The sequence below is a fragment of the Doryrhamphus excisus genome, linkage group LG16, assembly GCF_037039965.1.
Source record: "Doryrhamphus excisus strain RoL-2023G ecotype Guam linkage group LG16, RoL_Dexc_Guam_v1.1, whole genome shotgun sequence".
NCBI lineage: Eukaryota > Metazoa > Chordata > Actinopteri > Syngnathiformes > Syngnathidae > Doryrhamphus > Doryrhamphus excisus.
In genome coordinates this window covers 5,938,275-5,957,012 of record NC_136372.1, presented here as the reverse complement: position 1 = coordinate 5,957,012, position 18,738 = coordinate 5,938,275, and the positions used below count along the sequence as shown (strand labels likewise).

At 41.2% G+C, this 18,738-nt stretch overlaps 1 protein-coding gene across 10 annotated transcripts in view; it reads right to left on the bottom strand.

The window, feature by feature from the left end:
* adgrl1a (adhesion G protein-coupled receptor L1a) overlaps nucleotides 1–18,738 on the bottom strand; it is a 234,461-nt gene that overhangs the window by 77,482 nt on the left and 138,241 nt on the right. For all 10 annotated transcript variants that reach the window (XM_078797091.1, XM_078797090.1, XM_078797097.1 and 7 more), the window contains one exon: nucleotides 15,567–15,757. In XM_078797091.1, coding sequence (XP_078653217.1) covers nucleotides 15,567–15,636 — 70 coding nt within the window. In that variant the 5' untranslated portion in view covers nucleotides 15,637–15,757. The remainder of the gene's footprint in view (nucleotides 1–15,566; nucleotides 15,758–18,738) is intronic.

Here is an 18,738-nt window from a genome sequence, read left to right as displayed (position 1 = left end):
AAGGATATTTATTTTTACAGTTATTAGTTATGTAATACAAATATTCAACATTACTTACAGTTATTGTTAATTAATACTACTATATCGAGAATTAATTTACCTTGGATGCATGACTTTGTTTTTTAATCCACCGTGGGTGTTCACAAATACTTATTTATGTTATGATGTAATGTGGGTGTACACCAGGGATTAACTGTAATAATGTATTGAATAGGGCTGCACGGTGGACGAGTGGTTAGGGTTAACTCATTCAATCACAGCCATGTTTGAAAATTCAACCCCTTCAGTAGCGGCCATTTTAGACAATTTTGACTGATTTCTACCATTTTCCATTCTTTAGTAATCAGCAGTAGAACAAAAGGAAGTTTCAGGAAAATATCGGTTCCCAACAAAAAAAAATACATATATACATTTCAAGCATCAACTCAAATATCTAAACAAGTGCCCAACTCACTTTGTCAGGTTAACTCAACTTAACTCGTTCAGTGCCAGCCATTTTTGGTGAAATGGTGGTTAGCACACAGGCCTCACAGCGAGAAGACCCGAGTTCAATCCCACCCTCGGCCATCTCTCTGTGTGGAGTTTGCATGTTCTCCCCGTGCATGCGTGGGTTTTTCTCCGGGTACTCCTGTTTCCTCCCACATTCCAAAAACATGCTAGGTTAATTGGCGACTCCAAATTGTCCATAGGTATGAATGTGAGTGTGAATGGTTGTTTGTCTGTATGTGCCCTGTGATTGGCTGGCCACTAGTCCAGGGTGTACCCTGCCTCTCGCCCGAAGACAGCGGGGATAGGCTCCAGCACCTCCTGCGACCCTTGTGAGGATAAGACGTAGAAAATAAATGAATGAATGAAAGGAACCTATTATGTTGATTTTCCGACCCTTTATATTAAGTTGTGGACTCCTATAGAGCAGCTACACACAATAACCTTTCTAGACCTTCTACCCCACCTTTTTCACAAATACAGCTGGGATAGGCTCCAGCATTCCCCCTGCAACCTTTGTGAGGATAAGCGGTAGAAAATGAATTAATTAATGAAAGGAACCTATTATGTTGATTTTCCGACCCTTTATATTGAGTTGTGGACTCCTATAGAGCAGCTACACACAATAACCTTTCTAGATCTTTCTCACAAAGACAGCTGGTATAGGCTCCAGCATTCCCCTGCGACTCTTGTGAGGATAAGCAATAGAAAATGAATGAATGAATGAATCTATTGAATATAGTGTATGTAAAAGTAAATGAGGCACATTGAAATGACAAAATGATAGAGCACATTTAAACAGAAATGTGTTACCGCTAGCATAAAAGTATCATTGATATCATCATTTCAAATTCACATGCCGTCTGGAAGTTTTTCCCGGCCGTGTGCAATGCAGACTTGTCAGATTTTTTGACTTTTTGAAGGCTCGCAAGCTTCGTCTTTGGGATTTGTCAAAGTTTTTCCAAGCGGATCTGACCGAAGTAGTGGTGTGGTTTTGACATGTGTGACGACTTGTGCAGAGCCTCGGAAACATCTCTAATATCACATCTAGGCAATAGGTGTCCACAAAGTTGCCTAATAACACAGGAAGTTGCTAAGTTGAGTCTCCACAGGACGTCCTGTGTTACTTGTGGAGCCAACTTGTTAGGCTGGCTGGTTGACTTTCTTGGGGTCTGAAATGTGACGAGCCCCTCTTGGCCCTCCTGTCAGCTCCAGCAGTTATCTCTTAATTCTGCTCATTAGCATTGCACTCAAGCAGAGTGCCAGAGAACACTCACGCCAAGCTAATTCCAGAAAGTCCTGCTTCCTCTTCATCCCTTTTGTCCTTAAAGTGACCCCCAGGCTTGCAAAGAAAAACAACTCACAGTCCCACGGGGAGGAGAAGAGGAGCGAGGGTGGGGGTGGGGGGTACTGATCAGTGATAGAGATCCCTCCGCAAAAAAAAAGCGAGACGCATCCCCTGGCAATTTATCCGGCGATTCATCAGCTTAGCGCTACATTTTAGCGACTCACTTAGCGACTCGGAGTTAGCCTAATGAATCGCTGGAGCGTGGCCTTGTCGAGGCGATGCGGGTAAGACTGTCACATCCGTTGCAGGCTTCATGCTGAGGAGTAGCTGTGACGCCGTGACATCCTGAGACCAAACCCTAAAGGACGAACATGAGGCTGCGAGCAAAACGGCCTTGGTGAAGATGGAATAATGCATGTGGATTAAAGTACCTGGACTCGATCCCCATGTTGGATCTTTGGTGAGACAAAGAACTGTGCAAATTATTACATAAATCATTAAGCAGGAGCTAGGAAGTCTACCTCTACCTCTAACTCCACACAGAGATGGCCTAGGGTGGAAATTAACTTGGGTCTCCTATTTGTAAAGCCTGTGCGCTAACCACTCGCACACCGTGCAGCCCCTAAAAGGTTTTATTTCCTTTTGTTTACAAATTTGGGTAAAAAGAGTTCAATATAGGGGTATTATTTCATGTCTATAGGGCTCTAATAATGCTTAAATATTCATTCATTTTCTACTGCTTATCCACACAAGGATCGCAGGGGTGCTGGAGACTATCGAGAGGCGAGGTACACCCTGGACTGGTCGCCAGCCAATCACAGGGCACATATAGACAAACAACCATTCACACTCACATTCATACCAATGGACAATTTGGAGTGGCTAATTAACCTAGCATGTTTTTGGAATGTGGGAGGAAACCGGAGTACCCGGAGAAAACCCACGCATGCACGGGGAGAAAATGCTAACTCCACACAGAGATGGCCAAAAGTGGAATTGAACTCGGGTCTCCTATTTGTGAAGCCTGTGCATTAACCACTCGTGCACCGTGCAGCCCCTAAAAGGTTTCATTTCCTTTTGTTTACAAATTTGGGTAATAAGAGTTTAAAAGTCAATATAGGGGTGTTATTTCATGTCTATAGGGCTCTAATAATGCTTAAATATTCATTCATTTTCTACTGCTTATCCACACAAGGATCGCAGGGGTGCTGGAGACTATCCCAGCTGACTTCGGGGCCAGAGACGGGGTACACCCTGGACTGGTCGCCAGCCAATCACAGGGCACATATAGACAAACAACCATTCACACTCACATTCATACCTATGGACAATTTGGAGTCGCCAATTAACCTAGCATGTTTTTGGAATGTGGGAGGAAACCGGAGTACCAGGAGAAAACCCACGCATGCACAGGGAGAAAATGCTAACTCCACACAGAGATGGCCAAAAGTGGAATTGAACTCGGGTCTCCTATTTGTGAAGCCTGTGCACTAACCACTCTGCAGCCCCTAAAAGGTTTTATTTCCTTTTGTTTACAAATTTTGGGTATTAAGAGTTTAAAAGTCAATATAGGGGTGTTATTTTATGTCTAGAGGGCTCTAATAATGCTTAAATATTTATTCATCTTCTACCACTTATCCACCTTGGTGAGACAAAGAACTGTGCAAATTATTACATAAATCATTAAACAGGAGCTAGGAAGTCTACCTCTACCTCCGTGTGGCAGTATCTATACGGGCCCTCGGTTTACAATGTATCACCATGCGCCCATAAATTAATTAAAAACTTAATTTCAGCCCATAAATATGAGATTCGCATGAGAATTAGTTACAGCACACACGGCGGAAGAACACAATCAAGCGAGGAATACACCGTGTGCCTGCAGCTACACTGATTCAATACCAAAGACGTACTTCTACGATTGTTATGTGGAGGTGATGACGCTACTGCACACTAATAGTCACATTAAAAAGTCGCTACTGTAGCTTTAAGCCATAAAAACGACCACAAGGTGACAGAAGTGGATTTGATAAGTACTCTGGATGGCTCCTTTTTGTATGTATGTACATATTCAACATTGTAGGGAAACTTTAGATATAAATTAAATATAATAGTTCATGGTGTTCATTCATTCATTTTCTACCGCTTATCCTCACGAGGGTCTCAGGGGGTGCTGGAGTCTATCCCAGCTGTCTTCAGGCGTGAGGCGGGCTACACCCGGGACTGGTGGCCAGCCAATCACAGGGCACATATAGACAAACAACCATTCACACTCACATTCATACCTATGGACAATTTGGAGTCGCCAATTAACCTAGCATGTTTTTGGAATGTGGGGGGAAACCGGAGTACCCGGAGAAAACCCACGCATGCACGGGGAGAACATGCAAACCCCACACAGAGATGGCCGAGGGTGGAATTGAACTCGGGTCTCCTATTTGTGAAGCCTGTGTGCTAACCACTTTACACCGTGCAGACCCTAAAAGGTTTTATTTCCTTTTATTTACAAATTTGGGTAATAAGGGTTTAAAAGTCAATATAGGGGTGTTATTTCATGTCGAGAGGGCTCTAATAATGCTTAAATATTCATTCATCTTCTACCGCTTATCCTCACAAGGGTCGAGGGGAGTTGCTGGAGTCTATCCCAGCTGTCGTCAGGTGAGAGGCGAGGTACATCCTGGACTGGAGGCCAGCCAATCACAGGGCACATATAGACAAACAACCATTCACACTCACATTCATACCTATGGACAATTTGGAGTCACCAATTAACCTAGCATGTTTTTGGAATGTGGGAGGAAACCGGAGTACCCGGAGAAAACCCACGCATGCACAGGGAGAACATGCAAACTCCACACAGAGATGGCCAAGGGTGGAATTGAACTCGGGTCTCCTATTTGTGAAGCCTGTGTGCTAACCACTTTACACTGTGCAGACCCTAAAAGGTTTTATTTACAAATTTCCACTCGTCTGCTGTGCAGCCCAGTGCCTTGAAATATCAGTCAAATTCACCAAAAATGGCCGGCATTGAACGAGTTAAGTTGAGTGAAGCTGACAAAGTGATGTTTAGAGTAGGGCAATTGTTTAGATATTTGAGTTGAGGCTTGAAATGTATACATATATTTTTTTGTTGGGAACTGACATTTTCCTGAAACTTGCCTATGTTCTACTGCTGATCACTAAAGAATGGAAAATGGTAGAAATCAGTCAAAATTGTCTAAAACGTCCGCTACTGAAGGGGTTGAATTATCAAACATGGCTGCGATTGAATGAGTTAAAGACGATTAAAAGTTTAGCATTTTGTTCTGGTACTGTACCAAACCGTGACCTTAAAAACTGTGCAATGTACCGAAGCGTGATTATGCTATTACTGTTATGGATTCATGAATTACAATGCTGTCCACAACATTACATCATTCACAGGAGAATTCGGCCACGGTGGACAAGGAATAAACACACCCTGGTTGCAATGCACATTTGCAAAAATTCCCTCTCAAAAGTCTTGCAGGCAAACAACAATCCAGCTTCGACCTCGGGAACTCTTGCTTGTTGACAAACTCTGCTGTAGGGGGAACTAGCAGGCATAGCGGGGAGATTAAGACAGCCACTGAGACGCCCGGCAACACACACACACACACACACACACACACACAACACACACTTGAGGAGCGAGGCGAGACAGGACGTGCTCATACTGTCAAAGCGCTTCATTGCTAGCTCTGCCGCCTAATTATGCAATAAAAAAAAAGCCTCAGCGGGGGGGAGATTTAGGAGACGAGGGGGGGGAGGGGGTTGCATAGCCCTAAAATAAAAATCAGTCCGTCCAAGTATGAGATGCAACCGGTGTAAAATATCTTTTTTTTCTCCTCCTCCTCCCAAGGGAGTCGAGCTGTGCTACAGGCCGTGTACAACTTTGTTTGCAGCACCAATCACAGGAGCCGCAGCACATTGTGTCTCCGATCAACTGCAGCAGGGAAACTGTAGCAGGCATGACAGAGCTGCAAAGTCAAAGTCAAGCCCGCTTTTACACTTCACTTCTCCATGTATGAAATTTGGGGTGAAGTTGTGACAGGAACCAAAATAACCGATTCCAGTCTTACAACTTTTCAGTTAGCTTTAGACTGGTGCGAGGAAAACGCAATGGCGCAGTCCTTCTACTACTCTAAACATCACTTTGTAGATGTCATGTGACATCAGGCAGCTTAACTCTACTTAACTCGTTCGATGCCGGACATTTTTGGTGAATTTGACTGATATTTCAAGGCACTGGTTGAGTGGTTAGCACGCAGGCCTCACAGCTAGGAGACCCGAGTTCAATTCCATCTCTGTGTGGAGTTTGCATGTTCTCCCCGTGCATGAGTGGGTTTTCTCCGGGTACTCCGGTTTCCTCCCACATTCCAAAAACATGCTAGGTTAATTGGCGACTCCAAATTGTCCATAGGTATGAATGTGAGTGTGAATGGTTGTTTGTCTATATGTGCCCTGTGATTGGCTGCATGGCGACCAGTCCAGGGTGTACCCTGCCTCTCGCCCTGAAGTCAGCTGGGATAGGCTCCAGCATCCCCCATGACCTTGTCCCATGTCACAAAATAAAGTAAAAATATTAGCGGAATAAAGTCATAATTATGAGAACATAATATACTGGAAAAAGGTGAAATATGTGGAAAATGACATTGAAAAATCAGCAGTAATTTTACCAGAATAAAGTCAAAATATTAAAAGAATAAAAAGAAAAAAAATTGTATATAGTAGCATATATTACTATATATATTATGAGAAATATTCAGTAAAGTTGCAATTTTTGAACAAAAAATCCTAATATTACAGGGATGAAGTCAAAAAAATAATGGGAATAAAGTCATAATTACGAGAACATAATATACTAGAAAAAAGGTGAAATATGTGGAAAATGAAATTGAAAAATCAGCAGTAATATTACCAGAATAAAGTCAAAATATAAAGTATAAATATACAGTCAATAAAAACAAGAAAGACCGATTCTAATGAAAAAAAATAAATTTGCAGGGAGTATGTAGGGGCATATATTATATTATGAGAAAAATTTAGTAAAGTTGCAATTTGGGAAAAAAAATCAAAATATGTGGGAATAAAGTCATAATTACGAGAACATAATATACTAGAAAAAAGGTGAAATATGTGTAAAATGAAATTGAAAAATCAGCAGTAATTTTACCAGAATAAAGTCAAAATATAAAGTATAAATATAAAGTCAATAAGAAGAAGAAAGACCGATTCTAAAGATAAAATTAAATTTGCAGGGGAGTATATGGGAGCATATATTACATTATGAGAAACATTCAGTAAAGTTGCAATTTGGAAAAAAAAATCAAAATAATGTGGGAATAAAGCCACAATTACAAAACAAATCTGAGCATATCTAAATTGACAAATCTCAATCTCTTTCATTTTTCAGTGTGTTTGCACTCCTCCGTTTTACCCGAAACCAAACACGAACACGGCCAAAACCGGCAAAAACAGGAGAACGCGAGAGACCGGGCAGCGCCGATGAAGCCTGAACGGAGGCTGAAAGGCAAAGAAAGCATGGAGGCGAAAGAGAGACAGAGGGCGAGGCCGAGCGCCTTACGAGGTTCGATGCTGTCAGAAAAATGTGCGCGTACTTGGAAGAGTTGCAAATCGCATCCAGAGACCTGTTAGTGGAGATGAGTGTCAAAGCCCAGCGCTGCCGCTGCATTAGACACTTAATTAACCTCCTTAGACGGCGGGCCAAAGGCTTGGCTGCGTGGACAGTGAGCGTGTAGGATAGAGTGGTGTGTTAATGCCCAGGCTCCAGCAGTGGATGTTTACGAGTTGGCAATACGTATGTAACGCTCATGGTGCGGTAACTCCAGCACCCCCTGACCTTAAATTGATGTTCACGGCAATAAAATACACTTAGCAGTATAACGCTTGTTGAACGCTCCCATCTTTGGAGCGCCGCCGCGCTATTCGGGAACCTTTTTAACACCGCTTTCTTCACCTAAACGCCTAATTAATTTTTATTCACCAGCAAACATTAACACATTTACACTTCCTGCGTTGCTCTTAACACGCCTCCACTTGCTTTGTCTGTCTCAGACACTGTTACCTTGTGCGCTGAATTTGATGACATCTTTTTGGAATTTTTATATGCTCACCCTCGCTTGTCAGTAATCTACGAGATGGCACCCGACAGCTTGTTTGAAAAAGGCATAACACGTAACAAGTCAATTAACACACAGCGACAATGAACTTCCATTCATCCTACACGGGGCGACAGGAGCTAAGCGCTAACCACAAACATGTGCCGATAACAAACAGTTATTTACAAAGTGCCCGCAGGGCATGCTGGGTACTAAATGCTACAGTATGGGCACATTAGCCCAGACTTACATGGAGACCAGGATTGGATTTTTTTTTTGTTATAAGCCGCAATCACACAAGTCAATAACTTCTTCTGTTGTTAAATAAGGTTTAAAAACATGTGATAATGTCACACATTTGTTATTACCTGTCAGTGCACAAACAGTTTTATGGTTGGATACAACTATAATTTAAAAACAAAATTATCCTAAATTAATTTTTTTTAAGACAAACACTAAATGAACTAAAATACAATTATAAGGCAGTCCAGTGTGTACCCTGCCTCTCGCCCGAAGACAGCTGGGATAGGCTCCAGCATTCACCATGACCCTCGTGAGGATAAGCTGTAGAAAATGAATGAATGAATATAATGTCACAAAATAAAGTCAAAATATTAGGGGGATAATTACGAGAACATAATATACTGCTATTTACAAAGTACCCGCAAGGCATGCTGGGTACTCAATGCTACAGTATGTGCGCATTAGTGCAGACTTACATGAAGCACAGGATTTGATTTTTTTTGTTATAAGCACACAAGTCAACACAAGTCAATAACTTCTTCTGTTGTCAAATAATGTTTAAAAACATGTGAGAATATCACACATTTGCACAAATGCACAAACATTGAGTTTTTAATTTTTAACACATTTTCTCTTAAATTAACATTTTTTTAAGAAAAAGACTAAATGAACTAAAACACAATTATAAGGCATTCAGAAAACGCATTGAAAGATGTTAAGAATAATATGTAATATTCTACACTGGTCACAAGGTGTCAGTAATGTTACTGTAAAGTCCAGTCAGACACACAAGCATTAAACGTGATCGCCAAAGGAACAGGCTTATATTGCATGTTTGAATGATCTCAGTCACAATAGTAAAATAATCACCATAATATTAATAAAAATAATAATGTCTACTTTATTGGGTAATATGAGTGTAAAAGGTGACTATAGGGATGTTATTTCATGTCTACAGGGCTCTAAAATGTTAATGCTATACATAAGGAATACTACTTTATTCTCTACATTATCACGGTGGGAAGTGGGACCAATTAACTGTGACACCCAAGTACAGAAGACTTTCAAAACTGTAAAACACTATAAAAGAGAAGCTTTGGCAATACTAGCATGTATGTAAGTGAAAGTGAAGCTCAGTGCAAGGTCTTGAGTGAAAAGGAGTCCGCGAGCACACGACTATACAAACAGCCTGCTAGCCTTCATGAACCAGTTTGTTTGTGTTGCCTGAATCAATGCACACAAGCTAACATACATCCAAACACAAACACAGCAACAAAATGGACACCGCAAACAAACACAAAAAATAATGCCGCGGGCGGTGTGTGCAAGCAGAGTGTCAGCTTCAAAAAAATAAAAAAAATAAAAACAAAAAAGGACTGCTTAAAAGAACACGGCGCCATGTTGCCACGGCCTCTCCCTTTCTTCATCTGCCGGCCCCACCGACTCTCCCAATATATGCTCAAAGGCCGTCCATTAACCTTTGCCTCACACTGGTCCACCGTGTGATCCACTGCTCTCAGCCCAGCGCTTTGAAGACCGCCACAAGCCCCCCCGCCTGGCGCAGGTAGGTGGCGAAAGACAAGAAGAAAAAAAAAAAAGAAATGCAAAAAACGGGCAAGGAAAGCGATAAACGATCAAAGGAGGACAGACTTTTGGCAGCCAAATCTTCAATAACAGTGACATTTTAACATTAACATTTTCTAACACAAACAGGAAAATGATTATGAAGTGATTAAATAATAAATACATTAACAAATAAAGTAAGGAATAATATAAATATGAAATACAGGAAATCAATTCAGCAATCCTGTCATACCACTTTCTACCACAGGAGGTGGTAATGAGTCATGTCCACCTTAACCTTTTTTTTAGTAAGCAAAAGCAGTGAACTCAGCATTAAACATATTTATGCCTATTCATTATTCCAATGCTAACCTTTCATTTATGCACATTTGTATGCAAATTAAAAACAATCATCAGGCGTGTATGCATTCCTAACATGCACTTTGCTAGCTCTGCTTCAGAGGAGAGAGATTTCTTGAGGCACGTATGCACATATTTCTTTAAAGCGTGTAAAAAAAAAAAAAAAAACAGATTATAAAGCAGACGGACGTGCTTTTGAGGAGGATATTGTCAGTATTTATTGAGAATATTTCTTGTTGATGAATGTACTGTGCAGCAGTAGGAATGCTAAACGCCATCGCAAATACTAAACTATCTTGACAAAAAGGACGCGGCAAACAAAAGGCAATAGTATCAAGGCGTATACACACTGCATAGTAAATTACATAAGACGTCAACAGCAGGCTAGCAAGGTTAGCGGCACACCCGCCACCTCTCTCTCTCTCAATGTTATTGCTACTCGGCTGTCAGGAAATCAATTGTTATGAATTAGAGAGGCCAAGAAAATTACAATTTCAATATTACCCAATTGCCACAATGAATGTGTGTTGGCCTAGTTCAATAGTAGAATACGATACAATATTCATTAGATGTACAAAAGTGATATAGAGTCATGTGACGACGGGTCATAGTTTGTAAATGACATATGTGGCGCCCCCTATGGCTTTTGGTCAAAATGCTTTGGAAGACATGCCGCCATACATGTAAACACAGATATCTTTCATGTTTTATTATTATTATACAACTGGTCAGTGACTTATGGGCTATTTGTAAGAAAGACACTGGGCAAAAACGGCCTACATGGCAAGAGTTCCAAGACCAAAACCACTACTGAACAAACAGGCTCATTTCAATTCCGCCATAAAACGTTTCCATGGAGAACAAGAACAATATACCAACAGTAAAATATAGTGGTGGTAGTATGATGGTGTGGGGCTATTTTGCTACTTCAAGACCTGGTTGGTGACCTCAAGCTGAAACCAACTTAGGTTCTGCAGCAAGTCAACCTTTGGATGAAGACTTTTGAGTGGTCTAGTCAAAGTCCTGACCTGAATCCAAAAAAAGACTCATGGAAAAAAAGAACAAAAAAACAACGGTAAAATATAGTGGTGGTAGTGTGATGGTGTGGGCCTTTTTTGCTACTTTAAGACCTGGTTGGTGACCTCAAGCTAAACCAACTTAAGCTAAACCAACTTAAACCAACACACCAGGAAGTCCACCTCTGAATGAAGACTTTGGAGTGGCCTAGTCAAAGTCCTCACCTGACTTGAGATGCTGTGGCATGACTTTAAAAAGGCTTCATGCTAGAAAATCCTCCATTGCGACTGAATGACAACAATTTTGCAAAGATGAGTAGGCCAAAATTTCTCCACAGCCCTATAAGCGACTCATGGAGAAAAATAACAATATACCAACAGTAAAATATAGTGGTGGTAGTGTGATGGTGTGGGGCTCTTTTGCTACTTCAAGACCTGTTGGTGACCTCAAGCTGAAACCAACTTGGGTTCTGCAGCAGGACAATGATCCAAAACACACCAGGAAGTACACCTTTAAATGAAGACACTGGAGTGGCCTAGTCAAAGTCCTGACCTGAATCCTATTGAGATGCTGTGGCATGACCTTAAAAAGGCTTCATGCTAGAAAATCCTCCATTGCAACTGAATGACAACAATTCTGCCAAGATGAGTGGGCCTAAAAGTGCTCCACAGCGCTATAAGAGACTCATTGAAAAAAAGAACAATATACCAACAGTAAAATATAGTGGTGGTAGTCTGATGGTGTGGGGCTTTTTTGCTACATTTTTGCTAAGACCTGGTGTGGTGTGGTGTTGATGCTGTGGCATGACCTTAAAAAGGCTTCATGCTAGAAAATCCTCCATTGTGACTGAATGACAACAATTCTGCAAAGATGAGTGTGCCAAAATTTCTCCACTGCGCTATAAGAGACTCATGGAGATAAAGAACAATATACCAACAGTAAAATATAGTGGTGGCAGTGTGATGGTGTGGGGTTTTTTTTTTTTGCTATTTTTTGCTAAGACCTGGTTGGTGTGGTGTGGTGTTGATGCTGTGGCATGACCTTAAAAAGGCTTCATGCTAGAAAACCCTCCATTGCGACTGAATGACAACAATTCTGCAAAGATGAGTGTGCCAAAATTCCACCACAGCGCTATAAGAGACTCATTGCAAGTTATCACAAACACTTGATTGCAGTTGTTACTGCTAAGGGTGGCCCAACCAGTTATTAGTATGTGTGTTTATAGTCCTGCTTGTGCCCTACAAAGACATTTGACTTGATGTCACATTAGTGTCATTGTCCATTGAGTACATCTATCACATAAATAATGCAGGCTCATGTGAGTAATAGAAAATGTAATTGAAAAAACACAGTGAAGAAAAAGGGAGGACGGTTATATTACACAAGATTAAGCTGGTAAGCCAGTTCACACACTGGTGTATATTAAAAAAAACCAAAAAAAAACAAGGCACATGAGCCTACGTGAGCACATTTGCAAATTGAAACCTGCCACATGTATTACATCGCAAAATGACTTACAAATAGCCTTATAATGGCCTCGGCTGCCACCGTGGTGAAATAGCATACACTGCAGCAAGGTTAGCGCGCATGCTAAATGAAAAGCCGGGCGTTGGGGCTCCATCACGTATGCCGCCGACACCACCACCGCCGCCACCGCCTGCCATGTTTGCCACATTAAGCAAACCTAATGGACTATGGGAGCGACATTGTATTCTCCAGTATTCATGTACAATCAGTGGAACGTTTTGTCAGGATACATGCGGCATTCTGTCGGGAAGTCCCTGCAGGGGAGGGTGGCGGTCCAGGTAAAGCATTAGAATGCAGTAAAGGAGAGTTCAAAGAGAGTACGGAGCATTTTATGTTCAAATGCATCAATAGTGGTGTGAAAAAGTAACAAATATGAAGTTGGAGCTGTCATTTTATTGTGTTATAAACATACATCAAATATGCTCAGGACACCCCCAGCCTATAAATTCAAAGCATTAGGAGGTAAATATTAGAAGGAACAGGCGTTCACATTAGTGGTGAAGTCAAGTGTAAAGAACCTGCAGCTTCCTTAATGACTACAGATTAGCCCGGCAGTCATTCCTTCAAAAAAGTTCTTGTCACATCCGTTCTATTCGGCTATACTGCATCTCTATTCTTCTTTTTTCACTTTACTTTTGGTCCTCAGCTTATAGCAATAAATCATTCATATAGTCATTCATTTTCTTCCACATATCCTCACAAGAGTCACGGGGGTGCTGGAGCCTATCCCAGCTGTCTTCAGGCCAGAGGCAGGGTACACCCTGGACTGGTTGCCAGCCAATCACAGGGCACATATAGACAAACAACCATTCACACTCACATTCATATCTATGGACAATTTGGAGTCACCAATTAACCTAGCATGTTTTTGGAATGTGGGAGGAAACCGGAGTATTCCGAAAAATTATTTAGCTTATTTCTGCATTTAATTTGAATTTTTGGATTGGACAGTTTCCCTAAAAAAAATCTATTTAGTTAGTTAAATAACATTCAAATACATTTATTCCGATTATTTTCTTGATTGGACAGTATATTCATTCATTCATTTTCTATCCTCATGAGGGTCGCGGGGGGTCCTGGAACCTATCCCAGCTGTCACTGGTGGCCAGCCAATCACAGGGCACATATAGACAAACAACCATTCACACTCACATTCATACCTATGGACAATTTGGACTCGCCAATTAACCTAGCATGTTTTTGGAATGTGGGAGGAAACCGGAGTACCCGGAGAAAACCCACGCATGCACGGGGAGAACATGCAAACTCCACACAGAGATGGCCAAGGGAGGAATTGAACCCTGGTCTCCTAGCTGTGAGGTCTGCGTGCTAACCACCACTATGGTACCCATTATGTCATTGGATGGTCATATCACCTCATACTTCGGTACGTGACAAAAAAAACACAAAAAACACACAAAAAAAACATCAACTATATTAGGAAAGCCGGAAGTGAACAAATGTAACAGTTACTGATTGTAAAAGTACCAGATGGAGGGGTAGGATTTAATAAGCTTTGCTTCTTCCTACTCCTTTTGGACATGTGGAACTGTGAACTGATTATGTGATGCATTCAATTGTAATCTGATGCATGTTCAAATGAAATGAAACCATTACCATTAGTACATGAGTATTTTTCACTTTCTCATGCACACTGTAAACCCGAATGTTCAAAGTACTTAAATAAATTAAGTTATGCATACTAAAAGTTCTTTAAAAAGTTCTAATAACTTATGCCAAGTTCATTTAACACGTTGTTCCATTTTAAGTACTTTTGTTGGATATGTATATTTATATGTATTTATATATATATAATATATGAAAATGTATATATATTTATATGTAAAATGTTTTGATTAAATTGAACTGTGGTTATATTAAGTAAGATTAACTTAAAAACTTAGTTTACATACAACTTATGTAACTTGGACATGTGGAACTGTGAACTGATTATGTGATGCGTTCAATTGTAATCTGATGCATGTTCAAATGAAAAAAAACCATTACCATTACCATGAATTGAATTTCCATTATTTCTTATGGGGGGAATTCAAACAAATTGCAGGAAAAGCACCACCAGAGGCCCAAACATGTTACAAACAGAGAGCAGAATGAAAGGAAAACATAGCATCCTCCACTTCCTGTCCAATGACAACCAACACAGCATTAATGCGCTAATGCTAACACCACTGCTGACACAAGCATAAACTATAAAAATGTAAATCCAAGCCTCCCTCTCTTGGTTTACTGCTTCATCAACTGGCACCGCACCATAGCGACTCTCCTTTGTAAACCCCCCACCCCACCTCCACCCACCCCAAAAGCCCCCTTCTTCTTGCTAAATGTCCATCACCCAGAGGCTGCTTGGCACAGCACTGACTGAGAGCATTGCAGCAGATGGTGAGCTGCTGTCTCTGTGTCAGGCGACTAGCAGGACACCCAGCATCCCTCCACCTCCTCCTCGTCGTCCACCTCCTCCTCCTCCTCATCCACACACATACACCCTCCAGCATCATGCAGCACAACCAGGTCACCTGCTGCCAGGCGTAAAAAGCATACACACACAAAACTATATACAATAGTCATAAAATGGAAATATGTTATGGTAGGCAGTCACACATATGGCAGCATTACATGCACGGACCCCCCCGCGCCGCCACGCTCTGACTGGTCAGCAAATGTTATTGACATTCACACACACACACACACACACACACACACACACACACTACACCTCACTGTGGCTTAATCAAGTGCTTCTTCTAGCCTGCTCAGCAAGTCGATACGCTTACAAGCTCCATAGCGCAGCTCACATGTAAATATTACATGCTCGTTTGCAATACAGAGAGGTGAAGGTGGGGGGTGGGGGGTGGGGTTCCAAGGATGCAACGTGTGCAATATGCGCCCGCTTTGAACTCCACGCACTACATCGCCCGACTTACCTTGCGAGGATGGGGCGATGTTACCGAGAGCCACGGCGCACATTAAGACGATGCGGACCGCCAGAGCCATGATGGATGTCGAGAGGGTGGGGGTGGCGGGGTTGAAGTTGGTCAGCAGGCAGAGGGGATGAGGCGGCGGGGTTGGTCGGTTGGGACTTCTTCAAGCTTATACCCTCTTCGTGCACAGGAACCTGAAAGGCAGACATAGGGAAAAATATGTCAAAAGGAAGGTCATTCAGAAGCGGGATATGCAGGCTTCGCTACACATCTTAAAACAAAACCTGGACCTCTGCAGATTGTCAGGCAGCTACAGAGATGAGAAACTGCACTTTTGATTATTTTGTTTTTATTCACCGATTATGGCTAAATGTGTATGTAACATTACAGTAGATAACCAGTGAAAATAATGAAGTGAAAGGAAAGGGAACCAAATCTCTAGACCCACTCATGAGGGAAGAGGCGCTCAAACGCTCACAGTCGGAAGATGATACCACCTCTTTACCCTCCTCCAGATAGATGAACCCGCACACAAAAAAAAATAAAATAAAAAATAAAAATAAAAAACAGGCTTCGCTACACATCTTAAAATAAAAAAGTCAGTCAGCTATAGACATGGAAGCTGTAAATTTGATCCTTGTGTTGTTTTTCTTTAGCAAAAAGAACATTTTGGCTAAATATGGCTAAATTTGCATCAAAGTGAAAGTCCTTTTTTTAGTTATGAACCAATATTTTCCTGAAACTTTCCTATGTTCTACCGCTGATTACTACAGAACAGAAAATGGTAGAAACAAACTTTTTTCTTCTGATGAAGCATGAGAGTCGAATCTTTCATTTGGTATATAAAATGTCTACATAGCCCAACAACACAATATGCTCTGCAACTTAAAAAAAGTAATCAGTTTCAAGTGCAGAAAGTGGATAACATGCATGCATCTCATTAGCATTAAAGCTACAGACCAAGCAAACAACAGGACTTGCTATTAAAGCTAGATATTGGTCAATACACTATTGCAGTACCCCTGGGACTGTATGATATGGGGGACTTTAAGGGGCGGTCCCCCCACAGACCCCGCCCACACCTGCCAGGGATGGTGGTCAGGTACTTTTGATGGATGCAGCACGGCATGGCGACAGCTGTCACTGCTCTGCAGCGATTGAACGCTTGATTGAATCAGACATGCGACATATGTTGTGCAGCCATATTCAACGATTCATGTGCAGAGGAGGAAGTACTACTATTCTTCTGCGTGTGTGTGTGTGTGTGTGTGTTAGGAGTGCCGCAGGACTCTCACATCTCATTTGCTTAATGAAATAAATCACAATCTGGAACTTTAGCTCCGGTTTTTTGACAGTAAAGCTCGTTTCGGTCCTCTAGGGGCTTAAAGAGCGTCTGTAAACAGAGACAGAGACGCCACCGCTGCCGAGGTTCCCTCCTGCTGAGCTCCATGACGCTACGCTTTGTGAGTGTGTGTGTGTTTTTTGATTGCAGTGTCAGGTTGGTGGCTTTCAGGGGATTGTGTTCATCCCTCCAACCCGCTATACCTTTTTGGATGGATGGCAGCAACTATCTATCTATTGTATCGATGTACCTGCCTTGATTTTTTATATTTCAATTATTTTTATCACTTCCAAAAAAAAAAAAAAAAAAGAGCAGGTCTTTCATGTTGGAGGCGTCAAAAGATGCCACGGACGTCCTCATCTCTTTATCATCCCTGCTTTTGGCGTCCCCTCCTCTTCCACCTCCACAGTCCCCCTCCTGGCGCTGACCTTCTCTGATATTTACCCATCTCCCTAGTGGCACTGCCCGGCCCAAAGCTACGACCTGCTGGGTTGTCGCCGTGCGGATTAGTGCGCTGAATACTAGCATGACGAAGCCAGAGAGCGAGAACGGGGCTTCTTCTTTGGTGTTTCTGTCAGAGCCGACAATGACCAGCAGCTGAGACAGCAAAGGACAAGGCTGGGGGGGGGGGGGGGGGGGTTGCGGACCAGACACAAACAAGCGCAACGACGCAGTAATAACGTCTAATAGATGTGCTGCACTGTTAACCTTCTATTGCAATAGATTTCATACTGTACTATATGACTACACTTTTTACCCTCGGGACAATTTGGCCTCACTGACTCTCATTATGAACGCATTTTTAAAAGAGGGATAACTTTTGGAAGAGAATATTGTTTTTGTCTGTATCAAAAATCCAAAATAAGGTTTATCACACTTACATAAATGCACGAGATCAAACAAAATTTAATATTAGTCACTGACAACACAACTAAACACAAAACTAAACACAAAATGGAAAAGAATATTGTTTTTGCCTGTATCAAAAATCCTAAATAAGGTTTATCACACTTACATAAATGCATCAGATTAAACTAAAATAAATATTAGTCACTGACAACACAACTAAACACAAAATGGAGACAAATATTGTTTTTGTCTGTGCCAAAAATCCAAAATAAGGTTTATCACACTTACATAAATGTATCAGATTAAACAAAATTAAATATTAGTTGCTGACAACACAACTAAACACAAAACTAAACACAAAATGGAAAAGAATATCGTTTTTGTCTGTATTAAAAATCCTAAATAAGGTTTATCACACTTACATAAATGTATCAGATCAAACTAAAATAAATATTAGTCACTGACAACACAACTAAACACAAAACTAAACACAAAATGGAGAAGAAAATTGTTTTTGTCTGTATCAAAAATCCTAAATAAGGTTTGTCACACTTACATAAATGCATCAGATTAAACTAAATTAAATATTAGTCACTGACAACACAACTAAACACAAAACTAAACACAAAATGGATAAAAATATTGTTTTTGCCAGTATCAAAAATCCAAAATAAGGTTTATCACACTTACATAAATGTATCAGATCAAACAAAATTAAATATTAGTCACTGACAACACAACTAAACACAAAATGCAGTTTATAAATGAAACTATTAACAAATAAAACAACCTAACTTAACTGAGATTAATGGAAGAGGTTATAAAGTCATTTCTAAAAAACTTTAGGACTCCCGCAAACCACAGTGAGAGCCATTATCCACAGATGCCGAAAATACGGAACAGCGGTGAACCTTCCCAACCAAAATTACTCCAAGAGCAGAGCAACGATTCATCCAAGGGGGTCACAAAAGGCCCCACAACATC